General features: G+C 45.7%; 1 protein-coding gene across 1 annotated transcript; it reads right to left on the bottom strand.

Moving 5' to 3' along the window:
- Positions 1-3,948: 3,948 nt before the first annotated feature.
- Positions 3,949-19,184, bottom strand: LOC140904229 (uncharacterized). Its single transcript, XM_073326665.1, has 4 exons — positions 19,060-19,184; positions 12,417-12,655; positions 9,346-9,459; positions 3,949-9,011 (listed from the first exon to the last, which is right to left on the bottom strand). Exons 2-4 carry the CDS (start codon positions 12,538-12,540, stop codon positions 7,549-7,551), a joined length of 1,701 nt encoding a protein of 566 aa, XP_073182766.1. The 5' UTR covers positions 12,541-12,655; positions 19,060-19,184; the 3' UTR covers positions 3,949-7,548.
- Positions 19,185-19,219: the final 35 nt, after the last annotated feature.

Here is a 19,219-nt window from a genome sequence, read left to right as displayed (position 1 = left end):
TCCAGGGGTGTGCACGTGAGTATCTGGGCAGTTCCTTGGCTGAAGTCTTCCCATGCAGCGCTGATTTCAGTGTCTTTCTGCAGCTAGGTGTGCTGGAGGACACTGGAGGGCCTGGCTCAGCAGGACAGTGTAAGGGAGCCCAGGCTGGTGGAAAAGACGGTCTCAGTGGTACCCCAGTGTATCAGGTGGCACCTCAGAGTGTGGGGCAACCCCTCACGGTGGGTTTCTCTTTCCTGAAGGCTGTTTGGTCAACCAGTTGGATATTCATTTAGTTTGACAAGATGTAACTCAGATTTATTGGAGACTTAGAGACAAATGACCATTTTGCTAAAGTCATTGTTTCTTGCTTTAGCTTTGCTTTTCCCCCCATCCCTCCATGATGACGTGGAGAAAGTTCAAGTGCAGGTCAGTCAATAAGAGAGAACTCTCTTTGTTAGCGTGTCCAAAATCTCCACTGGGAAATGGTGAACAAGAGCAGAACCCCAACTAACTGGAAGAAGTGCATATGATCACAGTGTAGTTCAGTTGTTTAAGTCAATATTGTCTCAAATGCTCTGGGGAAGGAATTCCACCCTAAGTGATTTTGAACTAGGCAAAATGCCCATGTGTTTGGTTGGTTCCCAAAGCATCTGTAACCCAGGCCTTACGGAAGATCTCTCCTAGCTAATCCTTTGGTAGGGGAAGTGCTGCCCTTGATGATGCAGATGTTGAGGAAATAAAAGTGGGGTTTCTGTTGAATTTATGCTTTGTAGGTGCTACAAATGTGTATAAAATGAAATCAGTGTTGAAAATGTAACAGTTTAAGAAAAATAGCCATTTTTTAGTAGAAATGCCAACTCTGGTAACTAACAGAGATTCTGATCCAGGCCTGTATCAAGTCACTAGTCTGGACCTGTGCCACCAAATTAAAGAAAATAGGGCGTGTTTGGGGAAGCCGTTCTGCCCTAGCACTCCTGAGATTTGGAGTGGTTTGGTAAAGGATTCTACTTCAGAGACGTGTAAATGTACCCGAGCCATGGCCAAGGATTCGGAAAGAAGGGGGGGTAGAAATAGTACACACCCAGTTCTTGGTTTTCACCCAGTAAAGGACGCTATGGTGACCAATGGCCCAAGAAAAACAAAACAAAAAACCAAGACAACTTTCAATTTTCCAGTATAATTCAGGTGATCACATAATTAGGCTCTTACTCTTTAACCCATAGGCCAGCCTGCTGGCTTGCTTTATGATATCCTGCCTTTATTTATTGGTTTGATGGGATCCCCGGGGTAAAACCTGGCACTGTGGGACCACTGTGCCTCCTTAACTCTCCTGCCTGGGTTCTCTCACATAATGCTATGCCAGTGACAAGCAGCAAACCCCGCCAGGCACTGTGATCACTCAGCCCTCGGCATGTGGAGCCGAGCACCCAGCTAAATTGCATGAATGCTCCCCGAGCCACACATGAAAAATATGGAGAGGCACCAGGCAATCACCCCAGCCTTACACCCCAGAAACATACCGTCTCACACTGCTCAAGACTCCCTTGAACAGTGCAAGCTCATTAATTAATTTGGCACTTCTTCTAAGGAAAGTGGACATGCACCAGCCTGTGTAACCTGAGCAGAGATTCCCCAAAAGCACTTCAACCAAAATCACACTGGTTTAGGTAAAATATAAAAGAGATTAATTAACTACAGACAGATTTAAGTGACTATAAGTAGCAGACATAGAGACCAAAATTAGTTACCTAAGAATAAAAATAGAAACATTCTAAATTCTAACTTTAACAGACTAAGCAAGATTTGAATGAAACAGTGTCTCACCCTAATAGACGTTACAGGCAGCTCACAGGTCTCAATACTCAGACTGAACTCCCTTCCAGTCTGGGGCCAATCTCCCTAGTTCAAAGTCTTTGTCCTCCAGACGATCTTCCAGGTGTTCATAGAATCATAGAATATCAGGGTTGGAAGGGACCCCAGAAGGTCATTTAGTCCAACCCCCTGCTCAAAGCAGGACCAAGTCCCAGTTAAATCATCCCAGCCAGGGCTTTGTCAAGCCTGACCTTAAAAACCTCTAAGGAAGGAGATTCCACCACCTCCCTAGGTAATGCATTCCAGTGTTTCACCACCCTCTTAGTGAACAAGTTTTTCCTAATATCCAATCTAAACCTCCCCCACTGCAACTTGAGACCATTACTCCTCGTTCTGTCATCTGCTACCATTGAGAACAGTCTAGAGCCATCCTCTTTGGAACCCCCTTTCAGATAGTTGAAAGCAGCTATCAAATCCCCCCTCATTCTTCTCTTCTGCAGGCTAAACAATCCCAGCTCCCTCAGCCTCTCCTCATAACTCATGTGTTCCAGTCCCCTAATCATTTTTGTTGCCCTTCGCTGGACTCTCTCCAATTTATCCACATCCTTCTTGAAGAGTGGGGCCCAAAACTGGACACAGTACTCCAGATGAGGCCTCACCAATGTCGAATAGAGGGGAACGATCACGTCCCTCGATCTGCTCGCTATGCCCCTACTTATACATCCCAAAATGCCATTGGCCTTCTTGGCAACAAGGGCACACTGCTGACTCATATCCAGCTTCTCGTCCACTGTCACCCCTAGGTCCTTTTCCGCAGAACTGCTGCCTAGCCATTCGGTCCCTAGTCTGTAGCTGTGCATTGGGTTCTTCCGTCCTAAGTGCAGGACCCTGCACTTATCCTTATTGAACCTCATCAGATTCCTTTTGGCCCAATCTTCCAATTGGTCTAGGTCCTTCTGTATCCTATCCCTCCCCTCCAGCGTATCTACCACTCCTCCCAGTTTAGTATCATCCGCAAATTTGCTGAGAGTGCAATCCACACCATCCTCCAGATCATTTATGAAGATATTGAATAAAACCGGCCCCAGGACCGACCCTTGGGGCACTCCACTTGATACCAGCTGCCAACTAGACATGGAGCCATTGATCACTACCCGTTGAGCCCGAGTTGAGACGGAGTAGGGGGAAGAAGCCAAGTGATTATGTTATTTTCCCTCTTTTATACTTTCTTCCGGCTGCTAGAAAGATCCTTGCTGTGACATCGGTTAGGCTGTCCCCATTACGTATGTGCCCTCTCTAAGGAGCCTCTGGGAGAGTGATTCTTCTTAGTGGGCCATCAACGCGTCTGGCCAGCGATAGCTTCTCCTTTGTTGCAACCGAAAGGCTGGCTCTGGGCGTTTCCTAACCTCACAATGTATTTCAGTAACACATACAGCAGTGCTCCACACTTCACATACAATGATCGCACCTACAATTGAAGAAGATATTAAGGTTTAACAGACCAAGACTTTTAAATCGATACCTCCCAAGGCACGCATTGTACAGGACATGTCAATCATATGACAGTGGTGAATAGGGGGATTCCAGCGTGCTTTGAGGGACAGAGTATTGCATGCCCGCTCCCCCCCACCCATGTGCACATTGCCATATCGGTGGGAGAGCTTCTGCTAGTGACAAAGCTACCGCCTCCTGCGGAGGTGGATTAGCTAAGCTGCCGGGAGAGCTCTCAGTTACACCGGTGCGGCTGTGCCGATGCACCATTTGAAGTGTAGACGAGCCCCAAGATGCAAAACCACAGAATCAGAACTCTAAACATTTGTGTGTCCTGCCGTCTGCAGTTGGAGCCCGACATGTTTATTCCCTGATTGGTTACCATCATTACCACAGCATGGTAGTCCTTGTTACCCAATCAGGCAGCCAGTTTGGGATTCACGGGGAAGGAATGTCCCCTGAAGGTGTCTCTCTCTTTGCCTCATGAAACTTTGGATCCAAAGAATGAAGGATGATTGTTCCCATGGCATCTTCTGCGACTGTAATCAGTGACACTGAACTAGGGAGTCGTGTTCGACAATTTTCCTTGGGCTATTGGTCACCATAGCTTCCTTTACTGGGTGAAAACCAAGAACTCGGCATATACCGTTTCTCCTTTCCGAAGCCTTGGCCTTGGCTTGGGTACATTTACGCTTCTCTGAAGTAGAACCCTTTACCAAACCCCTCAAAATCTCAGCAGTGCTAGTGCAGAACAGCTTCCTGAAACGTGGCCAGTTTTTCTTTAACTTGGTGGCCCGGGTCTAGGCTAGGAACTAGATCCAGGCCTGCACCAGAATCTCTGTAAGTTACTGGAGTTGGAGTTTCTATTAAAAAATAGCTATTTTTCTGCAGTGATTTAATTGTATACACATTTGTAGCACCTACAAAGGGTAAATTCAAGAACAAAAAAACCCACTTCTATTTCCTCCACATCTGCATCGTGAAGGGCAGCGTTTCCCATAAAATAGTATTAGCTACGAGAGATCTTCTGTAGGGCCTGGGTTACAGATGCTCTGGGAACCAAATATAAGGGCATTTTGCCTAGTTCCAAGTCAATTACTGTGGAATTATCTCCTCAGCTCATCTGAGACATTACTGACTTAAACAAGCAGTTCTCAAACCGTTTTAAGGGGATCACCAGGGTTGGCGTTAGACCCTGGACTAAAGGAAAAGCCCCCCTGCCTGGGGTTGAAGCCAAAGCTTGAGGGCTTCAGTCCCCCTGCCGTCAGCAGGACTCGGGCTGCAGCTTCATCTCCCCTGCAGAGCTCAGGCTACTGCCCTGCCACCTGGGGCTGACGCACTTTGGCTTCCGCAGAGGGGATAGGGGTCAGGTAGAAATTTTTGTTGTCAGAAGGGGGTCACGGTGCAATGAAGTTTGAGAACCATGGACTTAAACAATTGAACTCCACTGTGATCATCTGCACTTGCTTCAGTTCGTTGCACAGTTTGGGGTCTGCTGCTGTTCACCATTTCCGAGTGGAGATTTTAAATCACGGCTGTTTCTTTGTTAGCATGTCCAGTAAATGGAAGAGTTCTCTCCTGTTGACAGAACTGCACTTGAACTTTCTCCATGTCATCATGGAGAGGTGGGGAAAAAGCAAAACTAATGTGAGAGGTAATGACTTTAACAAATGGTCATTTGTCTCAAAGTCTCCAATAAAATCTGAGCTCCAGCCTGTCAAACTAAACAAATCTCCAGTTGTGTGACCAAACAGCCTTCGGGAAAGAGAGAAACCCACATCGCAGAGAGGTAGACGACATGAAAATGAAAGTATCAAGTGAAATTCCAGAGCAGGTTACATCTGATGACTCAGAACTAGGACAGGAGATTCTCCCATCACATTCTCCTCTGATCCATTCACTCAGCACTGATTTTTGGAGAGGTGGGACTCCCTGGAGCAGGAAGTGGGAGAGGGGGTTCTGGTTCCACCTGTATATCAAGTCCAGTTCATGTTTCCTTTCTTTTTCCTTCTCCTCCATTTCTTTACCTTGGAGTTCCAGGGCCCTTTGGTACGCAGCTTCTTGTCTGGCATTCTCTGCTTCAATCTGCTGTCACTGCAACTCCATACGTCTTCTGTGTTCTTTCCCCCTCTCTTCTGCCTGTAGTCTGTACAGCTCCAGCTTCTTACTAGTTTCACTTCCTTGCAGTTTCCTGTTTCTTTCTCCCTACTTCCCTTGCCCAAAATAAGCAAACGGAGAATAACTGGTAACTTCTCTGACTGATCTTCAGCCTCTACATTTAAAACTCACATAAAATCACCACCAGTGTCTCAGAGCAACAAGCCGTGCATATGATCCTGCTCCACTGCACCACTGTGACGGGTTCCCCCCTGGAGTGCCACCTGGAACTGGGGTATCACCGAGACCCCTGAGCCACCAGCCTGGGTTTCCACTCACTCTGTACTGCTATGACAAGCTGCCAAGCCCTCCGGGCTTCACCCTGCACTTCCACCAGAGCACACACAGGTAGGGGACACACCCAGCTGCAGGTACATACACACAGGTTCTTTACCTGGTCCCTGCATGGGAAGGCACAGGTAAGGCACAGATAAGGCACCTCTCATTTTCTAAGGCACGCACCCCCACCTGGAGGGAAACCCAAAATGATACCACCTTGTGCTCCACAGAGAACTGTACAGCATAAGCTCATGAAATTCACCCCCTCCCTCAATGTGGAGAGGGAATATAGGGCAGCTTTCTGCCCCAAGTTATGACTTCCATGCACTGATTTTAGGCAAAACAAAAACAAGTTTATTAACTACAGAAGATAGATTTTAAGTGGTTATAAGGGATAGCAAAGAGATCAAAGGAGATTACCTAGCAAATACACAAAACACAATCTAAACTTAATATACTAAAGAGATTGGCTATGAGTAGCAAAGTCTCACCCTAGATGATGATATAAGATGGTTGCAGAGATTCTTAAGGGGCCAGCTGCCCTTCCTTGCAGCTTAAAACCCCCATGTATTCCTTTCACAGGCTAGAAACCCCTCTAGTCTGGGTCCAGCACTTCTCCCCCAGTTCAGTCTTTGTTCCTTAGGTGTCTCCGAGAGTCTCTTTGGATAGGGAGTCAGTGAAGAATCCTGATGATGTCACTCCACTGCCTTAAATATCTTGCATATGGTGGGAACCATTTGTCTCCAAGCTTGGTTCCCATGCCTTTCAGTGGAAAAACATTGGTATTCCAAGATGGAGTCCAGTATCCGGTGATCTGGTCACATGACCCCCATAGTGTAATGTGACCAGTGTCATAATCCCATAGTGTCATTGCAGAGGACATGCTTCCATGCTGATGATGCTCGTTAAAAAAACAACGCACTAATTAAATTTGTGACTCTTTTTTTTAACGACCGTCATCAGCATGGAAGCATGTCCTCTGGAGTGGTGGTTGAAGCGTGAAGGGGCACACAAATGTGTAGCGTATCTGGTATGTAAATACCTTACAATGCCGGCTACAAAAGTGCCATGTGAACACCTGTTCTCACATTCAGTTGACGGGCATAAGAAGCAAGCAGCATTATCACCTTTAAATGTAAACAAGCTTGCTTGTCTTAGCGACTGGCTGAACAAGAGGTAGGACTGAGTGGACTTCTAGACTGTAAAGTTTTACGTTGTTTTGGTTTTGAGTGCAGATATGGAACAAAAAAAAATCTACATTTGTAAGCTGCAATTTCAAGTTAGAGATTGCACTATGTTACTTGTATTAGATGAACTGAAAAATACTATGTTTTATCATTTTTACAGTGCAGAAATCTGTAAGAAAAATGCTATAAACTGAGCACTGTACACTTCGTATTGTGTTGTAGCTGAAATCAACATATTTGAAAATATAGAGACATCTACAAATATTTAATAAATGTCAATTGGGATTTTATTGTTTAACAGTGTGATTAAAACTGAATAATCACGTGAGTTCACTGTGATTAATGGACAGCCCTAGTACTGAGTTATGAGCTTTGATTGAAAGTTTTCCCGAATTCACAACACTCATAGGATCTCTCTCCCGTGTGGATTCTCCAATATCTAGTAAGGCGTAAGCTGAGAGTGAAGGTTTTCCCACACTCAGAGCATTCATAGGATTTCTCACCTGTGATTATTCTGATGTTGAGCAATGTTTGAGCTGTCAGTAAAGCTTTTCACACTCATAGCATTCATGGGGGTCTCTCCCGTGTGGATTCTCTCACATGTTGTAAGATCTGAGCTGTGAGTGAAGGTTTTTCCTCACTCTCAGCATTCATGGGGTCTCTCCCCTGTGTGGATTCTCTCATGTCTGGTGAGCTGTGAACCGCAATTGAAGGCTTTCCCGCACTCACCGCATTTATAGGGCCGCTCCCCGGTGTGGATTCTTTGATGTTTAATAAGGTTTGAGGTGGAAATGAAGCTTTTCCCACACTCACAGCATTCGTAGGGTCTCTCACCCGTGTGAATTCTCTCATGTCTAGTAACATCTGAGCTCCTACTGAAGCTTTTCCCACACTGAGAGCACTGAAAGGGCCTCTCCCCTGTGTGGATTCTCTCATGGGTAGTAAGATCTGAGCTGTGCGTGAAGGTTTTCCTGCACTCACAGCATTCATAAGGTCTCTCCCCCCTGTGCATTCTCTCATGTCTAGTGAGCTTTGAACTGCAACTGAAGGCTTTCCCACACTCACCGCATTTATAGGGACTTTCCCCCGTGTGGATTCTCTGATGTTGAATAAGTTTTGAGCTTGCAATGAAGCTTTTCCCACACTCACAGCATTCATAGGGTCTCTCTCCCGTATGGATTCTTTCATGTCTAGTAAGGTCTGAGCTCCTAGTGAAGGTTTTCCCACACTGAGAGCACTGAAAGGGCCTCTCCCCTGTGTGGATTCTCTCATGAGTAGTAAGATCTGACCTGAGAGCGAAGGTTTTCCCACACTCACGGCATTCATAGGGTCTCTCTCCTGTGTGGATTCTCTCATGTCGAGTGAGCTCTGAGCTGCAATTGAAGGCTTTCCCGCACTGACCGCATTCATAGGGCCTCTCCCCTGTGTGGATTCTCTGATGCTGAATAAGGTTTGAGCTGGAAGTGAAGGTTTTCCCACACTCACAGCATTTATAGGGTCTCTCTCCCGTGTGCATTCTCTCATGTCTAATAAGGGATGAGCTCCTAGTGAAGCTTTTCCCACACTGAGAGCACTGAAAGGGCCTCTCCCCCCTGTGCATTCGCTCATGTGTAGTAAGATATGAGCTGAGAGTGAAGGTTTTCCCACACTCACGGCATTCATAGGGTCTCTCTCCTGTGTGGATTATCTCATGTCGAGTGAGGTGTGAGATGCGATTGAAGGTTTTCCCACACTCACAGCATTCATAGAGTTTCTCTCCCGTGTGGATTCTCTGATGTGCAATGAGGGCTGAACATTCACAGAAGTTTTCCCCACACTCAGTGCATCTATATTTTCTCTTTCCTCTGAGGATTTTTTGTTGGAGTGTGGTTTCTTTGAGGTCCTTTTGAGTTCCCCAACAGTAAATTATTTTTCCCATTTTCTCCTCTGGCTGGTTTCCCTGCTCTCTCTCTGGACTGCGCTGAATCTCACAGACTTTTCCCTGCTCATGAATCGTGGGCTCTTTCTCTTTGGATCTTTGCAATAATGCTCCATGCGATTCCACTTGCTCAGGATCTTCCTGCTGAGAATTCTGCTCCTCATTCTCACTCACCATCCCAGCACCTGCTGCAACAGAGAGAGAAACCTCAAACTGGGATGGAAAAGAGACGACCATACCAAAATAAGTGCTGGAGAGATGTCAAAAAACAGAAACTGAATTCCCCTAAACTCTTCCCCCAAATTCTGTCTTCACATCCCATCCAAATTCTCAGACAGAAGGAAGGAAGCTACTGCCAAGTGTCAGTTAGGGTCTGTAGGAAGCCCTGAGCTATATCTGCTGTGACGATATGACACCTGCTGGGGACAATCCTGAACTGAGAGCTCTCAAGCTCTTCGTAGGGTATCCTCAGATTTTTTGCTCAGGCACTTACAGATTCTGAGTTGGTTAAATGTTCCTCACCTGTGCAGGGACCTCTCAGGATCTCTTTTTCCTCTGAATCCTGGAGGTCTGGGACCCATGGCTCTTTCCCTTGTTCCAGCTGGGAAATCACATCAGGTTTGGAAACTGGAAACCCTGTTCAGATGAAAGAAAACAAGGAGATCAGGTGAATTTATATGACTTTGTCATGAAAAATAAATATTAATTTAAAACCCAGTCCTTAGTAAACCAGTGAAATCCCAGGGCCAACTCCTCAAAGATGCAGAACCCTCTGCTCAAGAGGGATTGAAATACACACATATCTGCTAGGAACACACACAGACACACACTGTGACAGTCTGTAACCCTGTATTCACTCTTTTGCAAAATTATGATATATTTTGTACAAAGTATACCTTGTCAGGTATCATTTGGAAACTGATAATACGCTGAACACTTTTGTCTTGTTAAACTGTGTGTTAAAATAGAAACACTGCATATATAAAGTGTGACAGAGCTCCTTCTCTGCCTCAGTGGGTTCCGCGCTTCCTCTGAGTGGCAGGCTGGGGTATTCCTCTCCCCCTCAGGATTTCCCCACTGTGACATTATTGACATGAACTGTGACCGTATAGATCATTGTTGCAACCAAGGTCCTATAGTTGCACCAAATCTTGTACAAAGGAGGTCAAGTGAGGTGTCTATGAAAAGGTTGTAATTTCCTGGTTATGATTATGCTATCTGTATGTGTGTATCATTTTTGTATTTGAAGTTATAAATATTGGCTATGTACTTGTATCTCACTGTTTGACTCTAAGTATCATTAGTAAAGCATTTGGTCAGCTTCTTGAGAAAGAATTCTTCAGATTAAGTGCCCAATCAAGAAACACTTAACTGACAATGGACCTTGGGAGACTCCAGTCCACATCTGAGGAGCCCTCCTGGGAATGTTCAAAGTAGCATGTGAGCAATGGCTGCTGCCTGCAAACTGAGTCATGCTTGGAGATGTGACTTGCCATGTGACCCCCAAACTCCATCTTGCTGCTGTGATTTTCCACAGTAAGAACAAAAAGATCCTTCCACATGGCAGAGGATATAAAAGGCCCTGGAACCCCCTCCATTTTGTCTTCAATCCTGCTTCTGACCTCCGGCGGAACTGTGTTTGAAACTGAAGCTCTGAACAAAGGACTGAACGACCCATCCAAGCTGGGATGTTTGTACTCCAGAGACTTGATTGGTTTAAATCAGCAGTAATCCCATTAAGCCTGAAACAAGCCTTGACTAAGAATTTTACAATTGTTGTATGTATTTGATTCCATTTAACCAATTCTAGCTATCTCTTTTTCCTTTTATGAATAAACCTTTAGATTCTAAAGGATTGGCAACAGCGTGATTTGTGGGCAAGATCTGACTGGTATATTGACCTGGGTCTGGGGCTTGGTCCTTTGGGATCGGGAGGACCTTTTTTCTTTTACCGGGGTATTGGTTTTTCATAACCATTCATCCCCATAACGAGGGGCACTGGTGGGGATACTGGGAAACTGGAGTGTCGAAGGGAACTGCTTGTGTGACTTGTGGTTAGCCAGTGGGGTGAGACCGAAGTCCTCTCTGTTCCGCTGGTTTGGTGTGCTTTAGTAGTGAAGGACCCCCGGCCTTGGGCTGTGACTCCCCTGCTCTAAGCGATTTGTCCTGAATTGATACTCTCAGTAGTGTCCTGCCAAAGGCCGCATTGTTACACCCACGCCCCTGGGTTTATTGTCCACACCTTGCCTGAACAGGTGAAGCCCAGCCTTCTTGACAGGGAAAGGGGGAGGGGAGCCTCAATCTCTGGTAGCCCCTCCAGGCATGGTGACGACAGGCCAGATACCCAGTTCAGTCTCTCCCCTCTGGTGAGTTCTCTTCCCAAAAAACCTCTGGTGCCTGGAAGGGCTGTTTGCCCTGTTGGGCAGGGTTTCCCCTGCCTTTCGCCTCTGTATGTGGGGGGAGAGGGGGTTTCCCTCCTAGCGCCTCTGCACCGCCCAGCTCTCCAGTAGCGCACCTGCCTCCCACAGCTCCTATCACGCGCTCATATCTGGCTGGAGGGGAGGCTCTTAATGGGTTCTAGCAGGCCCCTTGATTGGCCCCATGTGTCTTAATTAACCTGGAGTAACCCCTGTTCAGTTACCAGGGGGAAAGGAACCTGCTTATCCTGGGGCTAATATACTGGCCTTCCACCACTCTCCTGTAGCCCTCTGGCTTGACCCCGTCACAAAAGATATAAGATTTTACTTATATTTACATTTTATCACAGGGAAGACTTGAACCTCACATCCACAACACATGGAGCCTGTCACCATGACTCAGCTGAAAACTGAAGATGTTTCTAGCACCAAGGACTGAACTATAAAAAGAGGAGGGGAAAACCCTTGACAGGTAGTAGTAGCATTCTGTACTGTGTAGCTGGGAGCGAGTTACATGCTGGGCAATGTGTGTTAACTGGCCAGGAGTGGCTGTTCTCACAGCAAAGCAGTGTGAAAGGTATCCCAGGTTGGAGAACTGATGGGACACAGCTATTCGACAGTCCAGAGTGTACCCTGGGTAATGTCGCAGACACTCATTATCCAAGAGGCTCCTAAAACACACAGAAGGTAAATGAATGTCTCAGAAAGTGAAGACTCCAGGCAGTGAGCAAGTCTCCCAGGAACTGCTTCTTGCTGACAGACAGGTCCAGAGACAATAAGAGAGTCCTAGGGAAGCTGGGAACAGTCAGCATAGGCTGATGGGGTTCTGTGCAGTAAGGAACAGGAAGGGCAGGGAGATCACTGAATGCAGGATCTCAGCAGTACTAGATGTCAGGAAAGCGCATACTGCGGCATTAGGGAATCTAGTGAGTCAGGTGTAACGGGAGGGAATATAAAAATCTCTGGGTGTGGAGAACGCAGGGAAATTAGCCGCTATAAGTCAGGAGTAACATATTCTATTTCCTCTGGAAAAGCAGAATGTGAGAAATAAGAATCAGGCCAGGTGACTTCAGGAATGATGGAGCCCAAGATCCAAGGAGCCTGCAAGGAAGAGAGATTGTGGCTATTGCAGATGGGGTTGGGGGAGCAAGTCTCTCAAGATGTTTCACTACCAACCTAGGCCATTTTCACACTCTGGGGGGCAATCCGGAGCAGTGAGGAGTTGTGTCATCTGTAATCCTGGGTGACTTTCAGTGTTCTGCTGCTGGAGCTCCCTTGTCTGGATGTTCCCAGCCAGCATTCAAGGACGCACTGAGTGTCTGTGAGATAAATAACCCTGGACCAGCAGCTCTGACTCCAGCCGCCTGCTTCTTACACCCCAGGCACATTCTGGCTTCCAGCAGGCTTGGATACACCTGGCAAGAGATAGCAACATCTGAATTTTCCCAAAATCATGTGCTCTGCAATGGCTGCTTTTTCCTGAGGAATTCAGAGGAATAAGAAGGATTGCTTGCTCCTCAAAAGAGACAAATGGCCCAGCTCATCACTTCAACTGGAGTTAGCTATCACTTGAATTCAAAGACAGCACCGGATTAATTTAGATTAAGACTACAACAAGTTTAATAACAAAAGCGTTAAGGTGAGTTCAGGTGTAAAGGAGAAAGTCAGAAATGGTTACAAGCAAGTGAAAGTGAAAAATGCTTTCTGGAGACTAGGACGACTTAACAAAACTACAATCTTGGTTCAAGGTAAAATTCTAACCATACTACTTTCCAGCAAGAGGGCAGATCACCCCCTTACTCAATATCTCCCCCAAAGTCCAAAGGGCTTGGCTCCTTTGTCTTCTTAAATGAAAGATAACTTGGGATTCCCTGCCTCTCTTTTGTATAGTTCAGTGAACCTTTGAAAGGGAGTTTTCTGAAGGTTCCCCTCCAAAGTAAAGGGCATTCAAGCTGTGAGGAAGGAGACCTGGAGTCTAGTGATGAACGAAGTTCAATCCTGGTTTCTTCCCCGGCTGGTGTTTGCTAAAATGGAATTTGGTCTGTTCCTGCGATAACCTCCCTTGCCGTGATGCTGAGTGGTTACATCTGCCCCTTGTTAGTTTGATGGTTTCTTTTATGTAAATTGCATTCCCATTGTCTTTTAATGTCCCTTGAAAGTGCCTTCAAGGTGGCAGAACCACCTGCCTTTGCCTAGAGTGAGGTAAGTTCGACCCTGGCTGGCAGACACACTTTAAGAACATCATTTGCAGCGTCTGTAATATTGAATTTGTCCTCCATACATACACCATGCAATAATATTAATGAATACGATGTCATTAGGTTTCTATTGGTATTAGGGCTGTCGATTAATTGCAGTTAACTCACACGATAAACTCAAAAATATTAATCGTGATTAAAAAAATTAATCACGATTAATCGGTTTTAATCACACTGTTAAACAATAGAATACCAATTAAAATTTAATATTTTTGAATGTTTTTCTACATTTTCAAATATATTGATTTCTATTACAACACAGATTAAAGTGTACACTACTCAGTTTATATTTTTATGACAAATATTTGCACTGTAAACATGATAATAGTATTTTTCAATTCACCTCATATAAGAACTGTCATGCAAGCTCGTTCTTGTAAAAGTGCAATTTACAAATGTCTATTTTTCTGTGTTTTAAAATCGACATTTGTAACTGCCCTCAAAACCAAAGCTTTAGAGCCTACAACTCCACTCAGTCCTACTTGCTTACATTTACAGGAGATAATGTTGCTCACTTCTTATTTACGTCACCAGAAAGTGAGAAAAGGCGTTCACAGGGGACTTTTGTAGCCAGCATTGCAAGGTATTTACGTGCCAGATATGCTAAACATTGGTATGGCCCTTCATGCTTTGGCCACCATTCCAGAGGACATGCTTCATGCAGATGACGCTCGTTAAAACAATAATGCGCTAATTAAATTTGTGACTGAACTCCTTGGGGGAGACTTGTATGTCTCTGGCTCTGTTTTACCCGCATTCTGCCATTTATTTCATGTTATAGTAGTCTCAGGTGATGACTCAGCGCACGTTGTTCGTTTTAAGAACACTTTTACTGCAGATTTGACAAAATGCAAAGAAGGTATCAATGTGAGATTTCTAAAGATAGCTACAGCACTCGACCCAAGGTTTAAGAATATGAAGTGCCTTCCAAAATCTGAGAGAGATGAGGTGTGGAGCATGCTTTCAGAAGTCTTAAAAGAGCAACGCTCCGATGCGGAAACTACAGAACCTGAACCACCAAAAAAAAAAAAAAAAATCACCCTTCTGCTGGTGGCATCTGACTCAGATAATGAAAATTAACATGCATCGGTCCACACTGCTTTGGATTGTTATCAAGCAGAACCCATCATCAGCATGGACACATGTCCCCTGGAATGGTGGTTGAAGCATGAAGGGACATATGAATCTTTGGCACATCTGGCATGTAAATATCTTGTGATGCTGGCTACAACAGTGCCATGCAAATGTCTGTTCTCACTTTCAGGTGACATTGTAAAGAAGAAGCGGGCAGCATTATCTCCTGCAAATGTAAACAAACTTGTTTGTCTGAGTGTTTGGCTGAACAAGAAATAGGACTCAGTGGACTTGTGGGCTCTAAAGTTTTACATTGTTTTATTTTTGAATACAGTTATTTTTTGTACATAATTCTACATTTGTAAGTTCAACTACCATAATAAAGAGATTGCACTACAGTACTTGAAAAATACTATCACTTTTGTTTTTTAAAGTGCAAATATTTGTAATGAGAAATATAAAGTGAGGACTGTATACTTCCTATTCTGTGTTGTAATAGAAATCAATAGATTTGAAAATGTAGAAAACATCCAAAAATACTTAAATAAATGGTATTCTATTATTTTTAACAGTCTGATAAATCACGATCATAGAATCATAGAATATCAGGGTTGGAAGGGACCTCAGGAGGTCATCTAGTCCAACCCCCAGCTCAAAGCAGGACCGATCCCCGACTAAATCATCCCAGCCAGGGTTTTGTCAAGCCTGACCTTAAAAACTTCTAAGGAAGGAGATTCCACCACCTCCCTAGGTAACGCATTCCAGTGTTTCACCACCCTCCTAGTGAAAAAGTTTTTCCTAATATCCAACCTAAATCTCCCCCACTGCAACTTGAGACCATTACTCCTTGTTCTGTCATCTCCTACCACTGAGAACAGTCTAGAGCCATCCTCTTTGGAACCCCCTTTCAGGTAGTTGACAGCAGCTATCAAATCCCCCCTCATTCTTCTCTTCTGAAGACTAAACATCCCCAGTTCCCTCAGCCTCTCCTCATAAGTCATGTGTTCCAGTCCCCTCATCATTTTTGTTGCCCTCCGCTGGACTCTTTCGAATTTTTCACATCCTTCTTGTAGTGTGGGGCCCAAAACTGGACACAGTACTCCAGATGAGGCCTCACCAAAGTCAAATAGAGGGGAACGATCATGTCCCTCGATCTGCTGGCAATGCCCCTACTTATACATCCCAAAATGCCATTGGCCTTCTTGGCAACAAGGGCACACTGTTGATGCATATCTAGCTTCTCGTCCACTGTCACCCCTCGGTCCTTTTCTGCAGAACTGCTGCCGAGCCATTCGGTCCCTAGTCTGTAGCGGTGTGATTAACAGCCCTAATTGGTATCTTAGGCTAGATACAGAGTGAAGATTACATTGGCATAAATTATGTTACTCTGGGGTGTGAGTAAACCACCTTCCTGGGCGACGCAAGTTACAGTGACGTGTTGGTGTGGACAGCACTATGTCAGTGGGAGAGCTTCTCCTTCCAAGATAGCTACTCCTGCTCCTGGGGCCTGGAGTAATTAGGTCGATGGGAGAACTCTCTCCTGTTGGCTTAGAGTGTCAGTAGTGCAGCCATAGCCTGCCACGGCACCTTTTACACACACTACAACCTCAGGGTTACAAACACCAGAGTTATGAACTGACCGGTCAACCATACATGGCATTTGGAACGGACAGTACCCAATCAGGCAGCAAAGACCTCCCGCCCCCCCATAATTAAATAAATAAATACAGAACTGTACTGTGTTAAATATAAATTACTAAAAAAGAGGGGGGGACTCTTAAAAAAAGATTTGACGTGAAAAGGAAACTCTTTTTGTGAATGTTTCATTTAAATGAAGACGATTAAAAGCAGCATTTTTCTTCTGCATAATGAAGTTTCAAAGCTGTATTAAGTCGATGTTCGGTTGTAAACATTTGAAAGAAGAACGGTAACGTTTTGTTCAGAGTTACAAACAACCTCCTTTCCCCAGGTGTTTGTAACTCTGACGTTCTACTGCACAGGTTACGACTTCAGTGAGTTGGGGTGCTCTGAAAGGTTCATGCCCACTGAAACCAACTCCTTCTTATTTCTTCCAGTCCTTCATTGCATTGCAACTCCCTATAGGACCTACTCCATGGTACATCTCCTTCCCCCTGCCTCCAGACATCCCAGCTCACAGGATCTCTTCACCCCAAACCTCCCCCCCGCACCTCTCTGCTCTCCAACACCCTCCCTCCCCATGCCTGGACCCTCCCAAGGGTTGGTATTTATTATTTTTATTACCGTAATGCTCATATCCCCAGCCACTGACCATCATCCCTCTGTGCTGGATGTTCTACAGACACAGAACAAAAACACAATTCCTGCCCCATGGAGCTGACAATCTAAGAATAAGACAAGAGACAGATGGGAATAGACAGGTGGGGGAAGTGTCCCAGTTTGTACACTGAGCCAAATGCTAATGAAGAAATTGTGACATCTTCAAGAGAGGAAATTTACACGAAATAACAAAGAGAAGGATCCTGTTTATGAGGTAAAATAATGGCATGTCGAGGAATATTTAGCTGTACAGAGGTACACCCTGCATCCTCCAGCATGGCGGCAAGCTGGCAGTGTGATTTGTCTCATGAACAGAAGGTCACAGCCCAGTCTGGCTGTAAAACACTGGAAGGCCTTTGCGTGAGCATTGCTGTAGGACATACGAAAGGCTCAAGGTCTGTACGTCTAGGATCTAGACAGAGTGCTCTGATTGTACTTGATGTGTAACTATTTTTTCCCAAGACTTCTCCTTGCTATCACTGGAATCTCTAGACTTCATTAATTAAACTATGACTTGTTTTCTCTCTACACACCTCTCAGACTATGTCTACACGACAGAGCCACAGCTGTACCGCTGTAAGTCTCCCATGTCGCCTCTCTATGCCAACGGCAGAGCTCTCTCCTCTCGGCAGAATGAAACCCCCTACAGGCGGCGGTAGCTATGTCAGCGGGAGAGCGGCTCCCACAAGCATAGCGCTGTCCACACCATTCCCTTTTGTGGGGGATACTTCTGTTGGTCAGGGGTGTTTTTTTTTCACACTCGCCTGACGGAAGTGTTACCGACAAAAGTGCTACTGTAGACATCGTCTAAGTGTTGTGTTAAACTGGAATATCTGTGAATCTGAGTGTACTGTGAGCGTCCAGCGGAACAGGGGCTGGACTCTCCAGGGAGACTCTCAGAGGGCTCAGCGGTTGGGGTATGTCTATCGCTTCCCTGCTGAGAATATTTTGAAGTGCTGTAAAATCCACATGCAGACTCTGATGTGGTCTGCTCTTGAAAGTTTTGCCAAGATAGCTCTGTTGTTTAGGACCACACACACACAGCTATACTGGCAAAAGGATGAGTGTGGACACAGTTACAGTGGCAAAACGTCCACTACAAAAGATGAAGCAAACTAAATGCCTAGAAACTACTTTACTGCAGAATTAAGGGTGCCCAGTGCTGTCTCCTGCCTTTCACCGTACGGTCGGTGGCTAAACTTAGATCTCTGCAAACCAGAAAATGAACAGTAAATGTACAGACCTTCCCTGCATTGCCACCCTAACCCTGCTCCCATCCCTTCAGCTGGTAGGAGCCACTGGGAATGGTTCTCCAAGGAACTGGGGTATTCTCCATCTGTTCAGGACTTCACATCAAGACTGGATGCCTTTCTGAAAATGATTTAGTCAAACAGAAGGTGTCCAGCTCAGTACAGCAGTAACTGAAAGAAAGTCTACAGTTTGTGTGATACAGGAGATCAGCCCAGATGACGAAATCATCCCTTCTGGCCTTAAAATCTGTGAATCTATAACAGATACGAGGAAGGACTAAGAACATGCCGTTGTTTGTGTTGTGTTCTACAGACGGGAATCCCAGCATTTATCCACATCCCCTCCGGCTGCGTGCACTGGGTCAGGTGTAGCCGTAATCAGACGGTTGAGGGAGTAGTTGGAGCAGCTTGGCAGAGCTGTGACTAGTATGCAGAGAGGTGCATGTGACCCCTGAGGGACCGAGCCTGCCCCATTTCAGTGCTCAGTGTTGTAGGTTGTCAGTACAGGTGCACAAGGGGGAGTTCTTGCCATGGGGACTGTCAGCACCCTGGTGGGATACATGGTAGTGATCTGCAGGGCAAGTGAAGGCAACGACTCAGAAGAAATCCTCAAGGTGAGGGTAAGGGAGTGGGATCGTTTTGTAAGTCGGAGCTGGTTTGCATGGAGTGAAGGCCGGGGTTGGAAGCTTCTGTTCACCATGCGGGACCCAAACCCCAGTTTCACCTTAAACCCAGAAGGTATTTGACCATGTGCTAAACTGCTGATGTGCTCTGTTCCCGCAGTGTCGGATAGCAGGGGAGGGGAGAGGGCTAGTGTGTGTCCCCCTGGCATGTGGGGTGATGCTGAATCAGGGCAGTGTAATGGTTACATTATAGAGATGATGTGAACCTTAATTAGTCACTTCCCCTTCTAAGAACCGAGGGGACAGGAACCCTTACCCAGAGAGGTCACATTCTCGTAGTTCTCCTGCATGATGTCTCTGTAGAGGGCTCTCTGAGCGGGGTCCAGCAGAGCCCACTCTTCCCTGGTGAAATACACAGCCACCTCCTCGAAGGTCACCGGCCCCTGAAAGAGCAAGAGTCCAACCCTCAGTGCCTG

This window comes from Lepidochelys kempii, chromosome 28 (genome assembly GCF_965140265.1).
Source record: "Lepidochelys kempii isolate rLepKem1 chromosome 28, rLepKem1.hap2, whole genome shotgun sequence".
Classification (NCBI taxonomy): domain Eukaryota; kingdom Metazoa; phylum Chordata; order Testudines; family Cheloniidae; genus Lepidochelys; species Lepidochelys kempii.
The sequence above is the reverse complement of the archived record's forward strand: the minus strand, read 5'-3'. Positions and strand labels throughout refer to the sequence as shown.

Coding starts and splice junctions, on each gene's coding strand:
- LOC140904229 (XM_073326665.1), bottom strand. CDS start 12,540: ATGCTGGCTGGGAACATCCAGACAAGGGAGCTCCAGCAGCAGAACACT. Junction 9,460..12,416: donor AGAGTGTGAAAATGGCCTAG/GTTGGTAGTGAA, acceptor TCATCTGAACAG/GGTTTCCAGTTTCCAAACCT. Junction 9,012..9,345: donor CCTGAGAGGTCCCTGCACAG/GTGAGGAACATT, acceptor TCTCTGTTGCAG/CAGGTGCTGGGATGGTGAGT.